The sequence below is a fragment of the Saccopteryx bilineata genome, chromosome 3 (assembly GCF_036850765.1).
Source record: "Saccopteryx bilineata isolate mSacBil1 chromosome 3, mSacBil1_pri_phased_curated, whole genome shotgun sequence".
Taxonomy (NCBI): domain Eukaryota; kingdom Metazoa; phylum Chordata; class Mammalia; order Chiroptera; family Emballonuridae; genus Saccopteryx; species Saccopteryx bilineata.
This window is the reverse complement of record NC_089492.1, coordinates 88,732,946-88,753,712: the sequence shown is the minus strand read 5'-3', so window position 1 is coordinate 88,753,712 and position 20,767 is coordinate 88,732,946. Positions and strand designations below refer to the sequence as shown.

The following is a 20,767-nucleotide window of genomic DNA, read 5'->3' as shown; positions in this document are numbered from 1 at the left end:
AGACAGAAAGAAATCATGGTTATAAAGGAATGGGAAAGCAGTGACCAAGACAAATGCATAGAGTATGATAAGTAAGAAGAGGGAACCCCAGCAACCTGGAGTGGACAAGAGGTTGCTTTAGGTGGAAAAGGCATGTGAACAGTCTTGAAGGACCAGACGACTGGGAACAATTTAGGAAAAGAAATGGCATAAGAAAGTATGGCTAGAATGAAGAAAGGATGTGGAGTCACAGCAAGAAACAAGACCAGAACGGCCACACAGACAGGGACTGAGCTTGAGCTTTGGGCAGTGGTCTGCTACGTGCAAGGCACCATTCTGTTAAGCAGTGCCAAGGGCACCAAAGCATGAAAATGCCAGTTGTTTTCTGAGGAACATGCTGGTCAACCTCAGTCAGAGATCAGGCAGCCTTCGTTCATGTGTGAATCTCAGTGGCTCTTCAACTTCCCCCTCTTTGAGAATCCTCCTCCCAGCTCTACCTACAAGTGAAGCCCCGGACCTGCCACCTGCACTTAACTCACAATACAAAATAACTGTACGACAGAAGCTTTGGGAAGACTAATCAATTCTCACCCAGATCTCAGTGAGTGAAATACTATCTGCAGAAAATGGTTTAAAGGCCATGAGGTCTCTCCACCACTTTTAGAATTGAGATCCTCTAAATCCATATGCAGTCCAATGTTTGGACTGCCTATGAGACTGCTTTTCCTGTTCTGCCTTCCTACGGTGCTGTGAGCCGGTGCAGATGAGAGCTCTGAGGCTTTCCGGGATATGTAACATAATGATGCTGTGAGGACACCGGTCACACAGTACACAATGTCAGGACCTATGGGACAGTCTCCTTTCGAGTCCTTTAGAAATGATCATACTTTTTCTGAGCATGTGGTTTTAATTTTATGGACCTTTGCAATGATATAATTCAGTTTCCCTCTATAGATAAAAGTGCCAAAAAGCTCAGGGCCAATTTTTGGACCCATATTTTATAGGACTATAGAACCTGGTGATATATATTTTGCATACTAACCTGTAACATATACACTGACATATTTATATACCAACCTTACATATTTTGTATACTAACCTCAAACCCTTATTCACCTTATTTTCTTCTATTACACTGTGGTGCTACTATAACTATAGCATCATATTTATGTTTTAAGTTTGTATTTGAATTTTCTATCTTTATTGGGACCTAGCAAAATAGAAAATTACATCAACCAAATAGCTGATTGAGTCAAATTTTTAAAGGGTATTTATTTTATGCCAGGCCTATGATGAAGGCCAGGGATAAAAAATGTCAATGAGACAGTCTTGATACTCTGGAACCAGAATACGTAGAACAAACAGACAATTAAACAAGTGATAGTATAAGAAAACCACTTACAGTATATAGGGCAAGTGTGGTAGGTAAAGCATTCGCACAGGGCACAGAGAAGTCTAAGACAGCTAGGAAGGCTCCGAATGGAGTGTTACCTAAGCTGCAACCGAGAGTCCGAACAAGGAGCTGAGCTGCAGGGGTGAGGGCTCAGAGTACAGTGCCCGCTGGGAGGGGCAGCAGGTCAGTCAGGACAAATGGTGCAACCTAGCAAGTGGGAACTTAGGCCAGGGAGGTAAGCAGGGACCAGGTAAATCATGGTAAAGAAAGTAGATTTAACCCTGGGCACTGGGAAACCCAGGAAGAGTGCGACCGGGAGTTGACATAGTCAGATTTGTACTGTATGTAACATTTATTGAGTGCTTCCTGTTTTTCAGGCACTGCGCTAAATGCTTTATGTATGAGTGCAGTAAATCCTCACAAAGGTCCTAAAAAATCATATAAAGTAAGTACTATCACAACTCCTATTTTATAGATGATGAAACTGAGGTTTACTGATGGAAAGTAATCTGACCCGTCACACTACTAATCCTGGTGAAGCCAGATTCTAACTCAGGTCTCTTGACTCCAGAGCCTGCGTGTCCACCTTAGGTTGGCGTGCACTGTCAACCTCATTTACAAAAAGGCCTGCTGTTCCAGCTACAATGTACAGGAAGTATTGGTTAAGTAGGAAGATCAACTAAGCAGCTGTATGATAATTTAAGGGAGATATAATGACAGTGAGAATAAAAAGATTAATTTGAGAGATATTGAAGAGATAGAATGAAAAGGCCTTGGTTGGGATTTCAGAGCAGGGTGAGACAAGAATGACTCCAAGGATTATGACTTGAGTAACTGAGTTAATGATATACAGTAGTTAAGACAAAGGCTCTACAAACCAGACTCCCAGCTCTGCTATTTAAAAGATGGGACTCCTGGACTATTAGTTAACTACCTCAGTTTCCTCACGCATACGATGGAGATAACACCTCCTCCAAGAATCAAATAAACTAATGCACGTGAAGCTCTTAGAACAATACTAGCGTATAAACAATTAATATCATCATTACCGCCACTACCACCATGATAGGGTCTGGGGATTATGGGAGGAAAAGGCGAATGCAAGTTTAATTTTGAACACAGTGAAGCTGAAGTACCTGCAGAACCTGCAAGTGGCAAAGGTCACATTTATGGCTCCCCAAACTAAGAAAGGGCTTTGGACTAAGGATTGAAACTTCCGCATCATGAGCATATGATGATCATTTAAGCCACCAACCTGAATGACATGGCCCAGGGAGAAGGTGTGACATGAGAGAACAAAGAAACCTAGGAGAGCCTTTTGAGGACCAGAGACATTTAAGAGACAAGAACCTGGCAGAGTCTTGAGAAGTGGCAGGGAAGTAGCAGGGAAAATGAGAAGCTAAGGGGAGAATGTATTTTAAGAAAAATCAACAGTGTCAAATGCTACTAAGAGGGAATAAGGATGGAAAAGTATTAATTGGGTTTAGAAATAAAAACTGTGCCTTTAATTGTCTAGATGACATGGCCATTGCTATCCTATTAAGAAGGTAAAATGTAACCTGTATTAAAACAGCTATTAATATAAGGTCTACTGTATTAAATCCTATTAAAGAAAAAGCTCTATTCAGTCCAGATGACGACCAGCTGGGGAAACAGGAATGAACTCTTAGAAGATCATGAAATGAAGAATAGTATTTGGAGTTTAAAGAAAACAGCAAAGCACTGCAGGCTTTAGACTTCACAGACATAACCAGAGGCAAAATTCAGAAAGCTTAAGGCAAAGTGAGGAATAGCCAATGAATTCAAATAGGGTGGCTCCCATTCCATGAAAGGGGGTTCCAAATGGTAAAATTTTAAAAGTAGGTTGGAACCATATCATAGAAAGCCTTGACCAAGGAATATGAAAAGTGATATAAATATTTAAAGGTCTTTCTTCCCTGGAAAATACCTATTCTTTAATTCTCTGCTTATATGCTACCTCTTCAGTGTTAATTTATGTAAAGATGAACTAACTTTTCTTTATGTCCTCACGTTACTTTCTATTCAGACCTCTTATGATACTGCATTACAATTATGCTTCCTAAATCGTATGTTACTCAAGAGAATGGGCTGTCTTGGAATTTCAACAAGCCAAACAACCTATGTATCCAGGAAATATTTTCTGAACAAATAAGCATATATATGATTATATTAAAGTGGCACTCTGTGAAGACTGACTGTTAACTATGTGTAATATGGATTAGCAAAGGAGAAAGCAGAGGCAGACCAGTCAAAAAGCCAGGAAGAGTGAAAAGAAATAGTGCGATCCCATCTATTGGGCCACAGTGGAAATAAAGGAAGATAGAATTTCTCTAAGAGATGCTTCCAAGGCAATCCTGATAGACTTTGGTGACCATGTCACCAAATGAAATGGGTAGAGTGTAAAATCATTTTTTAAAAACCTTTAAAAAAGTGTATCCTTTGACTCAGTAATTAGATTTGGAAATATATCCTAAGGAAATAGTCACAGAGATTCGTGAATACTTTAGCATTATTTATAAGGGTGGAAAACTTGGAACAACTTTAATTTTGAACAGAGAATTAGTTAATTAAACAGTGGTCCTTCTATCTAACAGACTACCATGCATATATCAACAGATTATATTTATAGAAATTATGAAAGGGTAGCAAGAAAACACATACATTATAGTAAGTTATACAAATCTTTATGAAACAGCCCTGGATGGAGAGCTCATTTGGTTAGAGCATCATCCTGAAGCACAAAAGTTGCCAGTTCGATCCCGTCAGGGCACATACAGAAATAGTTCAATGTTCCTGTCTCTCTCTTCCCTTTCTTCTCTCATTAAAATCAATAAATGAAAATAAATAAATAAATAAAAATCTTTATAAAACAAAATATATGATTTAACCCCAATTTTTTTTCATTTATACAAAAACATGGAAAAATAGGAGGGCTATATGTCACAAGGCAAGCATTGGTTATTCTGAAAAGTGATTAACAATACTATGACTGCCTTTTTCTTCTTTGTAATCAGTTTTCCAATAAATATGTTGTTTTTACAATAAAAATTAAATATCCCTTTTTTGTAGGAAGTGAGCCAGTGTGAGAAAAACAAGTTGTCGGGGTATATTTTCTGAGAACTGGTGGGGAAAACAATAGGAACAAAATCTGAAAGGGCAGATAGTTTGAGCATCATGTTTTTTATTTTGTTTTACTTTAAGCATTAGAGAAATGCAGGAGAAGCTGGTAGATATAGGATCCTGAAAAATAAGAGATGCTTACTGAAAGGATATCCTTGTATTTTCCCATGTGAACAAAATGCACAGTACAGCCAAGGATACCGAAGAAATCTTGGAAAGAAGAAAAAAAAAACAACGCCCTACAAAGATGACATTTTTGTAGCATTCGGAATAGAAAAACTCTTAGCTTATTACATAGTGTGAAAAATATAGGCTTTGGCATGAAACAGAACTGAGTTTAAGTCATGGTACCTCTGCTTGGCAGCCGTCTGACTCTGGGCAAGGTGCTAAAGTGAGTCAGTCTCCTCCGGTGCAGCACGCTACGAAACACCGCCTTGCAGTTACAAGAACTAAGTGATCTGTGTGAAAGTGGCTCTGGGGGTGGCTGTGAGCCCAGGACCCCAGCACCAGACAGTGATTCTGCAGGTCTGAGATGGGTCCTGAGAATCTGTATTTTAAAAAGCTTCCTGGGTAAAGTCTATAATATACGCAGGGGAAAGAAGCACGTGAACAACTCAGTGCCTGACATGTGGTAGGTGCTTGGTAACTGCTGGATGGTGGTCTTATGAACAGAATACAGGACTTCTATTATTTTTCATTCAGGTTGTCCTGGCTTTTTTATTAAATACAATGATAAGATCTGTCCTATGTGAGCAGCTCAAACTTTTTTACTATAAGAAAGGAGGTGGAGAATGAATTAAAATGAACAACAACAAAAACAATATCAATGCTACTTATGGTCTAAAGCAGTACTGTGGCATTCAAAAATGCAACATGAGTGACTCCAAAGGTCTTTGACAACACGGGCCTGCATAATTTTGCTAAAGCAAATTTGAATCATTTCTGCTTCATGATGTGTAGGACCAAGTCACTTAGTTGGTCCGTAAGCTTTCCCACTGACTAGTACTCAAATTTCATGTTGGTTTTGTTGTATTCTATTCTTCACCATAAACAGAGAAAAGTTTCATTCATTGTAAAATAGCCTCAAAAGAGAGTCAACTGCTATGCTTCAAAGATATCTGCACATTTGGGAAAATGTAAAAGGTCTCAGAAAATATTCTAGAAAATGTCGAAGAGATGTACAATTACATTTTTTAACATGAGGGAAAGGTCTTATCCTAGTTCATAAATAGTTTCTAGTAGTAAGTCACATGAAAAGGTCAGAGTACATGGCATTCAGTGCACACAATATTTCAATAGTTTGCCTTTCTTCTTTGCCTCCTAGAACATGCTGGCTGTTAGAAAGGACTTTCAAGATGCAATCCTGGAGGAGCTCATTGACTCAAATAAGTATAATGTGAGCCATAGAGAGTGGTGGCAGCTGGCCTTCTTTACTCCCCACTATGTATACAGCCACGGTAGGCAACAGGCAGAGTGGATTATCACAGTAGGTAGTTGTGTACAAAGCAAAAATTTCAAGAAATTAAATGGTCTAACCACGCTGCTGAAGATTGAGCTGTCTATGATCAGTTAAGCACACTGCATTCCTTCTTAGGGAACAGCCAACTTTCTCAGAGCCGATGGGTTCTACTGTAGACCAAAATGAGGCAGCCAAAGACAGGATGATCAGATGCTGCATCTGCGATCTGGGTGTTAAGTCACCAACTCTCTCTCCCTGGATACAGACTGAAGAGTTTTGACCAGGTGTGCTGATACAAATCACCTAGTGGGAATTTCCTTTTGCTTTAGTGATTAACCTTATATCCCCTAGATTAGTGGAAAGACAGTATCCTTTATTCCTTAATATTTAAAATTTAGCATATGAACCAAACATGGATTGAAATATGGCTTTTTCTACTTCAAATTAAAACACTTTATTTATTTCAAACTAAAAGTAAATAGATCCCAGTGATGTTTTAGAGTCTTATCACTTGAGCCAATTTGCTTGAGGGACTTGATCTGGATATGGATACATTAAAAACATGACTATTTGGGGGTAGGAAGTAAGCTTTTCAAAAATAATGGCTCCATATCCTATAACATTCTTGAATGCTGTCTGTTATTCTACAACATGAGTCTTCAGCACAGTGAGGTTGGTTCTGCCCAGCTGGCTGCTCCACTCCACACTGGTCTACATTCTGTGTCCTCCTCTTTTTCTGTCCCCAGCCATGCTCATTTTCCCTGGCTATCCAATCACATAAAGTCTCTCAGGGTCAAGGAAAATTCAACTTCTTGGAAAAAGTCTTGCCTGAGTATTTCAACACTACATGATCTCTCTTTACTGAACGGACACTCCTGTAATTACTCAACATAATATTTATACATTAAATACCACAAAATTTAGTGTAATTATATTGTCTTATATTGTTTTTTAGATATTTTTATGTGTATTATTATCAATTCATGAAGATGGTAAAATTCTTGAAGGCAAAGACAATCTTAAACAAGACATACCTTCAAACAAATACGGCGTGTTTTATCCTCACCCCAAACTAGATTCTAATTTCAAGTTGTTTCAAATGTGCAAACGTGTGCCGCCTAATGGTGGAAGTAATTATTGCATGGTTACAACTCGGTAATTGGATTACAAAACATCAAAACTAAATTATGGTTGTACCAAATCATTAATTGTCTAAAATCAAGGAAGAATAAAGCTATTATTGCTGAAAATAATGGGGCACCAGAGATTAAATAAATATATTTAATTTTTGATGCAATGAGTTTAAATTTGAAGGACTTGATATTATTAAATGTGTAATAAAAAAAAAAACTTCTCCTATAACAGACTTTTTCCCAAGTTAGCAACTTCCTTTTGAGTTAGGGTTAATCTACTACTGAAAAAAACTATATAATCATATATTGAAATGCCCTGTGATTAGAGGTACATGTGAAAAAAAATCATCCATGACAAATATTGATCTAGGACACTATGCTTGTCTTATTTTTCAGATAAAATAATATTCAACTCAATTAGTACTGATTCTCTATTATGTGCAGAGCAGTCCATGACCTGAAGATGTCTGATGATGGAAATCAAGGTACTGGTACTAGAGGGCAGGGGTTAACTCTTGGCAGTTATTTATTTATTTATTTATTTATTTATTTATTTATTTATTTATTACAGAGATAGAGAAAGAGTCAGAGAGAGGGATAGATAGGGAGGGACAGACAGACAGGAATGGAGAGAGATGAGAAGCATCAATCATTAGTTTTTCATTGCGACACCTTAGTTGTTCATTGATTGCTTTCTCATATGTGCCTTGACTGTGGGGCTACAGCAGACTGAGTAACCCCTTGCTCGAGCCAGCGACCTTGGGTCCAAGCTTTGCTCAAACCAGATGAGCCCATGCTTAGGCTGATGAGATCGGGGTCTCAAACCTGAGTCCTCCGCATCCCAGTCCGATACTCTACCCACTGCACCACCGCCTGGTCAGGTTTGGCAGTTATTATTCCAGTAACAACACATCTGTACAAAGTTTTATAATGGATTTCATATTTCAGGACAAGTGTATATTTTCTAAACGTTCTTCTTCTCAATAAAATATGTTCTGAACAGAGGCACAGAAACTACTTTTCTTGTTTTACATTGTTTCTTATTCAGTGTTTCATAGCAAGACTTTTTATCCTTAACTTCTTGATGTCATAAACTTATTTTCTCATTTGTGCTGACTATTGGATGTCAGCAACACTGAATTCAGTTACATGTGTGAGCATTAAAGATGTTATTTTTAATAGTAATTGGTTTCAGTATGTGGTCTCCAGGATTTCTATAGTATATTTATTTATAATGGTTGTTTTCACAACAAGTTTTTAAATTTCCTTTTCCAAAAGATTTTATTGAATTTATTGGAGTGACATTCGTTAATAAAATTATATAGGTTTCAGGTGTACAATTCTATTTCGAAGTGATTATCAAAAGCAGACCTCAGAGGCCTAAAGGTTAGCACATCATCCTGGCCCCCTTCTAAGTCAGATTCCTTTTCTAAAAGGACATACTGGCCTAGATCCTCTTCACCCGATTCTTGACAAAACTCTTTCTGCTCGCTTGATACCATCCCTTCCCCAAGCCTGTCTAACGCAGAGCTGCCCTGACTCCCCGCCGGCCGCTGCCTCTGGCCGTGCCTGCTCCCCTTGTCATCTCATGCAGCATCAGTACCGCCTCCCTGTGACCACCATCCTTCCATGAGCTGACCACTTAGGCTGTTTTTTCCTTTTTTGTTTCTTTCTTTTTAGAAATCTTTCTTGAAGAAAACCATCCAGATCATTATTATCACAAAGGTACTTTATTAACTAAAACCATACAATTTATAGTAGAAAGAGCATGGCTATTCAATCAGACAAACCATATTCCAGTAACTTTGATGAGTTTCTTCACCTTAATTTCTACTTCTAATTTGCCCTACAAGCTAAATATTAATAGTGGTAACTATCATGCAGGGTTGTTGTGAGGATTAATTTACAGAACACTTAGCATAATGCCTGGTACTTAGCAACTACTTGATAAATGTTAGCTGCTGTTACTATAATCATTATCATCGTCATATTTCTGATTTCTATAATTTTAGTATATAGGTCCCATATACTTTTCTAACTGAAGTAAATGGAATCATCTATTTTTTTTAGCCGAAGTAATGGACTCATCTAACTGTATTTGTCTATTTTGCTGATACAGAGAGGGGGGATTGGTTGCCAATTCTGGCAGGAAAAATTGCACACTGTGGTTGTTGACCAGAACTCAGTGATGACTAAGTAATGCACATTCCCCAGAGTTATAAATCAGTTTGCTACTAAATATTTTCCAGATTTCAGAACTATGGCTATATCTTTATCCATTATAAAGTAATCTCTCAATTATCCTGCCTATATTTAGAAAAATGTATTTAGCAAAAGGTTTATTCCAACAGCATACTTGTGTTAAGAGAAATCCAGTAGATGAATGTGTTCCATGATGTCAGAAATACCTTGAATAAAATCATTAAATATTATAAAATATCAGATTAGGTGAGGAAATAAAGAACATATTATCAAATAATAAGAGTGATTCTGAATTAAAAGCCACCTAAGTGGCATCATGTTAAAAAAGAAAAAGAAAAAAGCATCACTGCCTGACCAGGTGGTGGCGCAGTGGATAGAGCGTCAGACTGGGATGTGGAAAGACCCAGGTTCGAGACCCCAAGGTCGCCAGTTTGAGCGCAGGCTCATCTGGTTTGAGCAAAAGCTCACCAGCATGGACCCAAGGTCGCTGGCTCGAGCAAGGGGTCACTTGGTCTACTGAAGGCCCACACAGTCAAGGCACATATGAGAAAGCAATCAATGAACAACTAAGGTGTCGCAACGAAAAACTGATGATTGATGCTTCTCATCTCTCTCGGTTCTTGTCTGTCTGTCCCTATCTATCTCTCTCTCTGACTCTCTCTGTCTCTGTGCCTTCCACAGGCACAGAAGCAGACTTCCCCATGCGCTTCCATGGGTGGATGGATACTCACTGTTCATGTATCATACACTGTCAAGCCCATGAGTCCATTTCATGCTGGTATAAACACAATGCCAAAAGCAAGCCAAACAAGGAAGGACAACGTTTTCAGTTTGTAATGTAACTTTGGATGGACTATATATTTCTTTAAAGTCATGATTCTTAGTTGTAAAGATGCTTCATCTTGGCAGGGTTCACTAACTGAGGTTATACTTAGTATCTTAAAGTACATTAAATTCTAACGAAACAACAATGCCATTTAGGGAAAGAAGAAAGAACTTTACACTTACATAATGTTTCAAGGCCTTTCATGTTAGAAACAAGCAGTTTTGTGACAAGGAAGCAATTACCAGATGAAAGTGATAATTTGTCACAGATGTCACCATTATACAATATGGCTTGCTAGAAATCAGAGTGGAAAGCAAAAATGCGCAAACAAGATTCTTTTTCTGCTAGGTGACTCTGGGCTTTCAATTATTCTTATAAAATTAATAACACTTCAGCATGTTTCTGGATAGTTCTTTTTCATACATTTTAATATGTGTGCTATTTGTATGTACATGTGTATATGAATAAATACATAAATATTCAGCTATAATAAAATGTACAATGGTTTTATTTATTTATTTGTTTATTTATTAGAGAGAGAGAGAGAGAAAGGGAGAGAGATGAGAAGAATCAATTCTCTGTTGCACCACCTTAGTTGTTCATTAACTGCTTTCTCATATGTGCCTTGACTGGGGGGGCTCCAGCAAATGGAGTGACCCCTTGCTTAAGCCAGTGACCTTGGGCTCAAGCCAGCGATCTTTGGCTTCAAACCAGCAACCTTTGGGCTCAAGCCAGCAACCATGGTGTAACGTTTATGATCCCATGCTCAAGCCAGCAATACTGCGCTCAAGCTGGTGAGCCTTAGCTCAAGCTGGTGAGCCTTAGCTCAAGCCGATGACCTTGGGGCTTGAACCTGGGTGCTCTGTGTCCCAGTCCAATGCTCTATCCACTGTGCCACTGCCTGGTCAGGCCTATAATGGTTTTTTTACATTTTACATAAAAATATCAAAACATAAACATATGCCTGACCAGGTAGTGGCACAGTGGATAGAGTGCCGGACTGGGATGTAGAGGTCCCAGGTTCGAGACCCCGGAGTTGCCAGCTTGAGTGCGGGCTCATCTGGTTTGAGCAAGGCTCACCAGCTTCAACCCAAGGTCAGTGGCTTGAGCAAGGGGTCACTCGGTCTGCTGTAGCCCCCCCACCTCGCGGTCAAGGAATATGAGAAAGCAATCAATGAACAACTAAGGAGCCGCAACAAAGAATTGATGTTTTCTCATCTCTCTCCTTTCCTGTCTGTCTGTCCCTACCTGTCCCTTTCTCTGACTCTGTCACAAAAACAAAACAAAACAAAAAACACTTAATATGGGTATTGGGTGTAATACCGCCAATGGTATCACTTTGTCCCCATAAGCCCTTCAACAGACACAGCTTTAGAAGAAGTAAGTGTGAGGTAGTTAGAATATGAAGCACAAACTAGGAAGCAGAATGGGGTTCTATCCCTAACTTACAAAAATTTAACCACCCTAGATGCTAGTTCTATTTAACTATAAAATGGAGGGACCATTACTGCCTTCCTATCAACCAGAATCATTTGTTGGAGTGAGTGGAATAACGAATGTAAAAATATTTTAAGCTATAAAGAACTGTCGGTAATAAGATACTTTCAAGAGAGTTCTGCTGCTTTGAGAAACTTTTGAAAATGAAATGACAGTTGAACTATAGACATCAGTTTTGTCTAGTCCAAAAATGGAGAAAAATTTTTGTTTTTATAAAGATATCTTTTATATTTCTAAAGAATATATAATAAGCCTGACCTGCAGTGGCACAGTGGATAGAGCATCGACATGACATGCTGAGGACCCAGGTTCAAAACCCCGAGGTCACTGGCTTGAGCGTGGGTTCAACAGCTTGAGGGTAGGGTCACTGCTTGAGCATGGGATCATAGACATGACCCCATGGTCGCTGGTTTGAGCCCAAAGGTTGCTGGCTTAAGAAAGGGGTCACTGGCTCGGCTGGAGCTCCCTGGTCAAGGCACATATGAGAAAGCAATCAGTGAATAACTAAAGTGCCACAACTACTAGTTGATGCTGTCTGTCTCTGTCATAAAAACAATAACAAAAAAAGAATATATAATAAAATATTTTAGTGCGTGGGGGTCAACATAGTGTAAAAATATAGTATCTCATTTCTTTAGTTAAAATACAAAAAAGTGCTTGTAAATTTTAAAGGGCTATAACGTTTAATAATTTTTACCACTTACATAAAAAATATTCTTTGATATGGGTGCTTACCTTCTCTTAGACGGTCTACTACAAAAGTAAAGCCTGTAGTTCTTGGATGTAAGACATATTCATATTTCTGAAGTCCATTCTTTTCAGCAAAATCATTACTTCTAGCCTTGCTGTTTTCTAAACAAAACAAAAGACCATTAGGAGCCATAAAATAAAGAAAGATAATATAAGGAAAGAAAAAAAATACAGAAATTCTTTGATAAAAATGGTCATTAATTTTTTTGTAATTACTGAATATAGTATCCTGAGTCAAATGAGAAGATTTAAACATGTTAGTAAATTCCTAACAAGGATCCTACAGTTATGTATTTATTGGAATTTTAAAAAATTTATAAGGTATTGATAGACTTATTATGATTTATAAATTCATATTCATATCTTTAAATTTTTAAGAGATTTCATAAAAGTAAATATACAGTGAAAACTAAAATACAAATAAAATCCTAATAAACTAAAATTTTAAAAAATCAAAATAAGTTGAAATACTAAAATATAAGATGCTAATAAAGTAAAACTAAAGTAGTAATAAAACATAAGAAGATTGAGACATCCAGAAGAAATAACTAGCAATTTGCCAAATATATCAGATCAACATTTTTTTTAACCCAGTAATTTAGGACTTCAGTACACAGTGAAATATAGTCCTTGCTCAGGCATAGAGCATGCTAATATTACTAACCAAAACCACTCCACAACAGAATGGGCACAGGATTAGCACATCATGTACAAACATCTGAACATGGTTTGGCTGAGTATAGTTACAGAGTCAAGTATATGTTCCAATTGTTGGCAAAACCTTCTTTTTCCATTCCATGAGGTAACTTTGTAAGTTCCAAGAAGAACCAAACCTATTACTCAGCAAATATATTTGGAAAAAGTAAAGTGTTCAGAAATCTGGCCTCAGCCCCTGGGGGACATCATGAAATACCTTCTGATGACAGCAGATGTTAGAACCTGCAATCCTCAGCTGCATCCTGAAGTTTATAGACTATTCCAAGTCACAAGAAAAAGACATATATATATATTTAACTTTCCTAGGAGTAAATTTAAGACCATGGAGCACTCAAACCTCAAAAAACCACAGATGGATTCAAAATATTCAAAGAATGCTCCTATAAAAAGCATTCATTATTTTTTTAAAAAAATAAAGAGGAATTGAGTCAAAGAACTAAATACCCACACATCCCCAGCAAGTCAAAAGTAAAGACCCTAAACATAAAATGTAATAAGCTCCTCACACATACCGCCAAGGAGAACATCCTGGGTAGGAGTACAAAACACCATTTTATCAACAGCTGGCAGGGCCTTCCCCAGGAAGAGGAAGCCAAGGACATTACAAAGACAAGTAGTTAACTACTCTGCTTTTCTAGCTCATCACAGATTTTAGGGAACTGAAGACCAAATTGATCTCTGTTATAGAATGTGCATACAAATATTCAGTGGCTCTAAAATAGACAGTCACAATGTGGGGAGGTAGAAATAATCGGAGTCACAGAGAGATTAGAAAGGCAGGGTTTTGCCTTCATCCCCACTTCATCTATCATCCCCAGACTCTGTGGTTACTGGTAACTGCATCCCACTTGCTGATCACAACCTTCTGTCTTGTCAGCTCACTCCCTGTAACACTCCGATGCCAGCACTCCGTCCATTCCAAAGGGCTGACTGGCCACTTCGCTGTTCTCAAACCAGCCAGGCATGTTCCTACCTCAGGATCTGTGCATTTGTTCTTCTCGCTACTCCAGAATGCCTTCTACCCCAATACCTGCATGGTTTCCTGCTTTGTTGATTTAGTCTCTACTTTACAGAAACATAAGGGGCTTTCTCTAACTACCTTATATAAGACAGCACCCTACACCCCCATCTTCTATTATTCTCTCCTTATCTTCATTTTTCGATACAGCATTTATGAATGTTCTGGGCATTAATATGTTAAACAAAGAAGTATTATATACAATTTTTTTTTTACAGGGACAGAGAGAGAGTCAGAGAGAGGGATAGATAGGGACAGACAGGAACAGAGAGAGATGAGAAGCATCAATCATCAGTTTTTCGTTGTGGTGCTTTAGTTGTTCATTGATTGCTTTCTCATATGTGTCTTGACCTCGAGCCTTCAGCAGACTGAGTAACCCCTTGCTCAAGCCAGCGACCTTGGGTCCAAGCTGGTGAGTTTTTGCTCAAACCAGATGAGCCCGCGCTCAAGCTGGTGACCTCAGGGTCTCGAACCTGGGTCCTCTGCATCCCAATCCGAAGCTCTATCCACTGCGCCACTGCCTGGTCAGGCCAAAAAATGTTTAATTGTATGTAATGTTATAATTGTCAAAACTTAGAAAATCTTTCCAAATCAGATTTAACAAAAACGAAAATTATGGCACACCAATTTTGATAGTTAATTTTATGTTCAAATAGACCAAACATTATTCCAGGTGTTTCTGTGAAGGTATTTTTGATGAGATTAGTACTTAAATTAGTAGACTCTGAGTAAAGCCAATTACCCTCCATAATGTGAGTGGGCTTCACATCTCTCTCTCTCTCTCTCTTTCTCTCTCTCTCTCTCTCACACACACACACACAGCCTTTTAGTTCTATTTTTCATGAGAACTCTGATTAATAACCAATATATATTTTTAAAAAGCTACCCAATCTTTAAAACATGTTTTCAAAGAATGTGTAATGATGTGAGAGATTACAATATAACATTAATTATAAGAAAAAGTATAATTCTAATTTTCTGGTTTTGTTTAAAAGTATAGAAATGTGTGTTTATATTCCCATACATATACCTATGTATGTGTGTGTATACCTGTGTGTGTGTGTGTGTGTGTGTGACCAAATGACATACAAGCAATGGAGTACAATTAGAATAGTGTTTCTCTATGGGCAGTAGGAATAGACTAATTCTTGAATTCCTAGATTTCTAAATATCCCCACATTAACATAAATTACTTACCTAAGCAAGAAAAAAGTTATAATTAACAATCACATATGAAGGCAGAATATATGTAAACATTAAATGTACTTAGTTGAAAATGTGCAAGCAAGCTACATTCAGAACTTAAAGAAGACTACACATTCTCTTTGGATTTAAAAGTTCAAATTTAGAGTTAACTGTGGTTAACTAAAAACATCTTTGAATTAACAGGTACTTTTTCAAAACTGAAAAGTATTTTGGTAGTCTACTTAAAAAAAAATTTAGCCCACTTGAAACTGTGTAATACTGTTTTTTAAAGCTTTTTAAAGCCTCAAAATTGGTCTGTTTTCTCTATCTGGCAAATAGTCTGGCTTTTGCAAGTTGGCCTTAAAAATAAATTTGCCATTTAACTTTAAAAATATGTAACTACATCATGTAATGCTGAGAACTCTGGACCCTGAAAATATGCAACTAGGTGTTAAGTTCATCACTTAAAAAAGACACTTGACAAAAAATACAGACAAAAAAAAAGTTTTAAATATATATTATGTAGGCTCTGAAGGTCTAATGTATGAACATTTAAACACTAATGTACCAAAGTAGCAACAATCTGAGCTTTCACTCCATTAGCTTTTAATTATTAAGTAACTCCCACAGTTGCTATTCTTTAGTGTGCATTTTGACATTCACAAATATAAGTTAATCTATCATTTTAGTAAATGATGCGTTAACATAGCTATTTCAATACACAATTTAAGTATTATACATTCTAAGTATTATAATTTAAATATGGCTCTGGTCCACAATAACTTCCCAATGATAGTTTAGCTCTGTAATGAATCAACTAACAATATATTTTCAAGCTTAAACAATACGCAGCCAGTATTATCCTCAGTAACCAACTGCTTTTAGAATTTTTTTTTTTTTCTTTTCATTTTTCTGAAGCTGGAAACAGGGAGAGACAGTCAGACAGACTCCCGCATGCGCCCGACCGGGATCCACCCGGCACGCCCACCAGGGGCGACGCTCTGCCCATCCTGAGCGTCGCCATGTTGCAACTAGAGCCACTCTAGCGCCTGGGGCAGAGGCCACAGAGCCATCCCCAGCGCCCGGGCCATCTTTGCTCCAATGGAGCCTTGGCTGCGGGAGGGGAAGAGAGAGACAGAGAGGGAAAGCGCGGCGGAGGGGTGGAGAAGCAAATGGGCGCTTCTCCTGTGTGCCCTGGCCGGGAATCGAACCCAGGTCCCCCGCACGCTAGGCCGACGCTCTACCGCTGAGCCAACCGGCCAGGGCTGCTTTTAGAATTTTAACTATAAAAATAAAATATATACTATATAGTAAACATACATTTTAGTCTATAATAACTGGTACATTAAAGTTCCATGGTTCATTTCTTAGTTCCATTTGCAATAGATGAGTCAAAGATCTCTTCCTTGCTATCAATATTTCCCAAACTACTTTAATTTCCTGTGTTGATATATTATGCCTCAGTCACCCATTCACTTACTTAAATAGTTGTGTAATTTGTATTTTCCATTAAACTGTCCTTTTGGTACTGGTTCCATGCATTAATATGTCCAGAGAATGAATTAATTGTTCGTTTGCATAGTCTCTCTTCTTTTAAGCTCTAAAGTTTGCCCCTCTTAGTAGCTCTTAGTTGCCTCAATCTGAGAATCCTCAATTCGGGAGATAAATTCATGTCCCATCACTCCATATTATGTGACTTGTACATTTCAGTTCTGTCCTACTTCAGTCTATCTTCCCTCATACAGCAGACCTTCATCCACTGGATTCTTCTCAAATTCTGCTGCATCTTTCTTGAAGTAACCAGGTATTAAGTTTTAAATTTTGCTCTTTTTAAAAAGTGTTATTTACTGATTTCAGTGAGAGAGGGAGAGGGTGAGACAGACAGGAGCACAGATCTGCTGTCTGTGCCCCGATCAGAAATTGATCCGGCACCTCTGCACTTTAGAACGATGCTCTAACCAACTGAGCTAAAATTTTGCTCTAAGAAATAAGAAGTTTAGACTAGATGATTGCTAAGTTCTTTCATTTTTTAAAACTCTGTGATCCAAATCCAAGCTACCTTACCTGTGAGATCAGTCCCTTCTGGGAATATGAGAAGTTGAAGTGGTTCATGTATATCACAAAAATAATCAATCATGTCTTCAAAATGGCTCTTATCATCCTTCCATTTCCTATTAATGAAGATGTACGCAGCAGCCTGCATAGCCCAACCTAGGATCAATTTAACAAGTAGTTACATACAATTTTATTGCCAATATCCATATTATTGTATATAATATTTCAGTTTTTTTGTTTAACTATGAGTAATTTACTATCATAATAAGAATTTCATATTTCTTAAATTCAGCACAAATCTTGGGTTAAATAACACATATACCAGAGAATACTCTTAAAGGAGTTTGTTAAATTCTTGGGTTTACAAAATTCTCAAAATCCATTTTCAAGTCAAACCTAGTTATTAAAATATTAAAGAAAAAGACTTCTCTAGTATTTATTAGTAACTCATCCCAAGTTTTAACAATCCTACATAAACAGACAATTTAACCAAGCTACCTACGATGACTATGTGTCAGGCTTACTTGCACACAGGCACACCTTATTATTTATTTATTTATTTATTTATTTATTTATTTATTTATTTATTTATTTATGACAGAGAGATAGACAGATAAGGACAGACAGACAGGAAGGGAGAAAGATGACAAGCATCAATTCTTCGTTGTGGCACCTTAGTTGTTCATTGATTGCTTTCTCATATGTGCCTTGACCAGGGGGCTACAGCAGACCAAGTGACCCCTTGCTCGAGCCAGTGACCCTGGGATCAAGCTGGTGAGCTGTGCTCAAACCAAATGAGCCCACACTTGAGCCGGCAACCTCAGGGTTTTGAACCTGGGTCCTCTGCATCCTAGTCCGATGCTCACTGAGCCACTGCCTAGACAGGCTATAGGCATACTCTAATATTCCCCTTCTGTACTACTCAATCTCTAAATTCAACTGCTATTTTCAATGTTAGCCACTTCTTTAGGTTTTACTTAAAAGGGAAAATGTGCAATGGCTATAAACATGTTAATCAGAGTATACACTGTGATCATGTTCCCTTTCCCTAGGGCAAATCAACCTAGTCACCAAAGAGGTGGCCCTAAAAGAGCCATGTTTTATCCAACCAACCATCCCACCCTGGCAAGAAATGACTAGAACTACTGTGGTAAACATCTAACTTAATTCAGTTAATCCAAAGTCTATTCAATAGGCTATGGAGCATGAAATGCTTGGCCCAAACACAGTTAACTATCTTAGCCAATTACATGTTCTCAGAAATTTTACCTGGCACCATGGAAATAAAACGTTGGTATCTATATAAATGCAAATGGATGGACATAAAAGCAGGTAACAGAACTGCTAGCAGCTGAGGCAAGATAAAGATAGTGTACTACTGTGAAAGCCTAAAGATAATCTTGCAGCTGAGGTACCTAAAGCTGATATTGATTCAGAACAAAAGACAGTTTTAGTCTTCACAAGCACTGGCCAGGTTTCAGAACCACCTCTTAGGTATCCATCTCCCTTAATACACTGTGTATCTTTATAATATACTTACACTATTTCAGTCAGTGGTTTTCAACTGCAGGTCTGCAGACCGATGCTGGTCTATGAAAGAGTTAACCACCCACCCTGATGTTGTATGAAGATAATATTCTTCATACATGAAATGTATGGCAGTCCACAGACTGGAGGTTAAAAAACACTAAAATGAGCTTGAATGATAGTTCCTTGCAAACAAAGAACACAACTAAAACAATAGCTATTTACCATCATTTGGTAAATACAGTAGTATCTGAGATTATATAAAATTATTAAATAATTTCTTAATTATTAAAAAAAAAACTCTATAACGTTATTTGGTTTGAATAAGTCCAAACTAGAATACTGTATTCTAAAATATAAATAAACATATATCAAAGAATCTACTCTTAGCATAGATCTTGCTGTTATGCATCCAGTATACTGCCAGTGATATCCACCCGTACTGGACTTGAGCCTACATTTGACCTTCACACACGTCTCTCTTCTTCACTCAAGCACACCTAGGCCAGCAATTCACTGTTTCCAGGCCACGTAGCTCTGAAGTGAGACTGCCTGGGTTAGAATCATAACTCCATCACAAACCAGCTGTTCATCCTTAAGTGTTGTCCCCCATTGACTCCAAATGTAAGAATTAGCAAATGCTGTAACATAACAGTATTTTTCTCAGAGAGGCTATTATAAAAAGTAAATAAGATTATTTAGCACAGGTACTCAATAAATAATAGTGATTGTTATTATGATTAAGAAGTTCCAATAATACAAAGGATAGTATATCAAGTAACATATAAATATGTATAACAAAGTTTCTATTCACAACAGCAAAATAAAAATGTTTAAAAAAACACAAGTCTGTAGACACAACATGAAGACAACTACTAATGCTAAGACATACAATATTTCTGAACTCAATCCACATACCAATGATTTTCAAATTTATAATTTATCAGTTTCATGTAATTAAAATAAAAATTCCAGACACGAGAGTACGTGAGAATTTGACTAATTGATCCTAAAGATTATGTGTAATACTAAAGAGGTGAGAATAGCCAAGATAATTTTTAAATATTTTATTTATCTTTTTAAGATTTTATTTACTGATTTTAGAGAGGAGAGAGAGAGAGAAGTGAAAAAAGAATGGTAGTTGCTTTCTACCATCAACTCATAGTAGTTGCTTCTCATATGTGCCTTGACCAGGCAAGCCTGGAGTTTCCAACCAGTGACCTCAACATTCCAGGTCGATGCTTTATCCACTCACTGCAGCACCACAGGTCAGGCCAAAGATAATTTTAGAATAGAAGAATAGTAGGAAAGATTCATGCCATTAAACATATTCATTAAATGTATTATGAGGCAATAATCAGAACAGGATACCTGCAAAAACAGACACAAAAAGAATGCCAGACCTAGAATAAGGCCCTTGAATATGTAAGACACTGGTATAATGATAGATTTCAAATCAGAGAGTAAAAGTAAGTTGGTTGGTTTTTTGGGATTTTTTTACATTTTTATTGAGATATAATAGTAAACTATGTAGATACTAAGTATGTAGGTGTTAAGCTTAATAAATTGTTCCATATATCTGTGTGGCCACAATACAGATTAAAACCTTTCCAGCATTCCAGAATGCTCCCCTGTGCTCTTCTGCCAATCAATATCACCCCCAAAACCCATCAAAGGCAACCATTATCCTGACTTCTTTCACCATAAATCATGAAAATGAAAGCACACAGCACATATCCTTTTGTCATTGGCTCAGTATTGTGTCAGTGAGACTCATCCATGCTATCTATATGTTCAGCAGTATTTCCTTCTTTGCATTGCTGTGTAATAGCCAATTACATGAGTATATCACAACTTATTTATACTTCTGATGGAGAGATTTATT

At 37.5% G+C, this 20,767-nt stretch overlaps 1 protein-coding gene across 5 annotated transcripts in view; it reads right to left on the bottom strand.

The window, feature by feature from the left end:
- The window catches only part of LCLAT1 (lysocardiolipin acyltransferase 1), a 166,959-nt gene that overhangs the window by 51,319 nt on the left and 94,873 nt on the right, over positions 1-20,767 (bottom strand). For all 5 annotated transcript variants that reach the window (XM_066266829.1, XM_066266826.1, XM_066266828.1 and 2 more), the window contains 2 exons: positions 17,365-17,511; positions 12,366-12,482 (listed from right to left, as the gene is read on the bottom strand). In XM_066266829.1, coding sequence (XP_066122926.1) covers positions 12,366-12,482; positions 17,365-17,511 — 264 coding nt within the window. The remainder of the gene's footprint in view (positions 1-12,365; positions 12,483-17,364; positions 17,512-20,767) is intronic.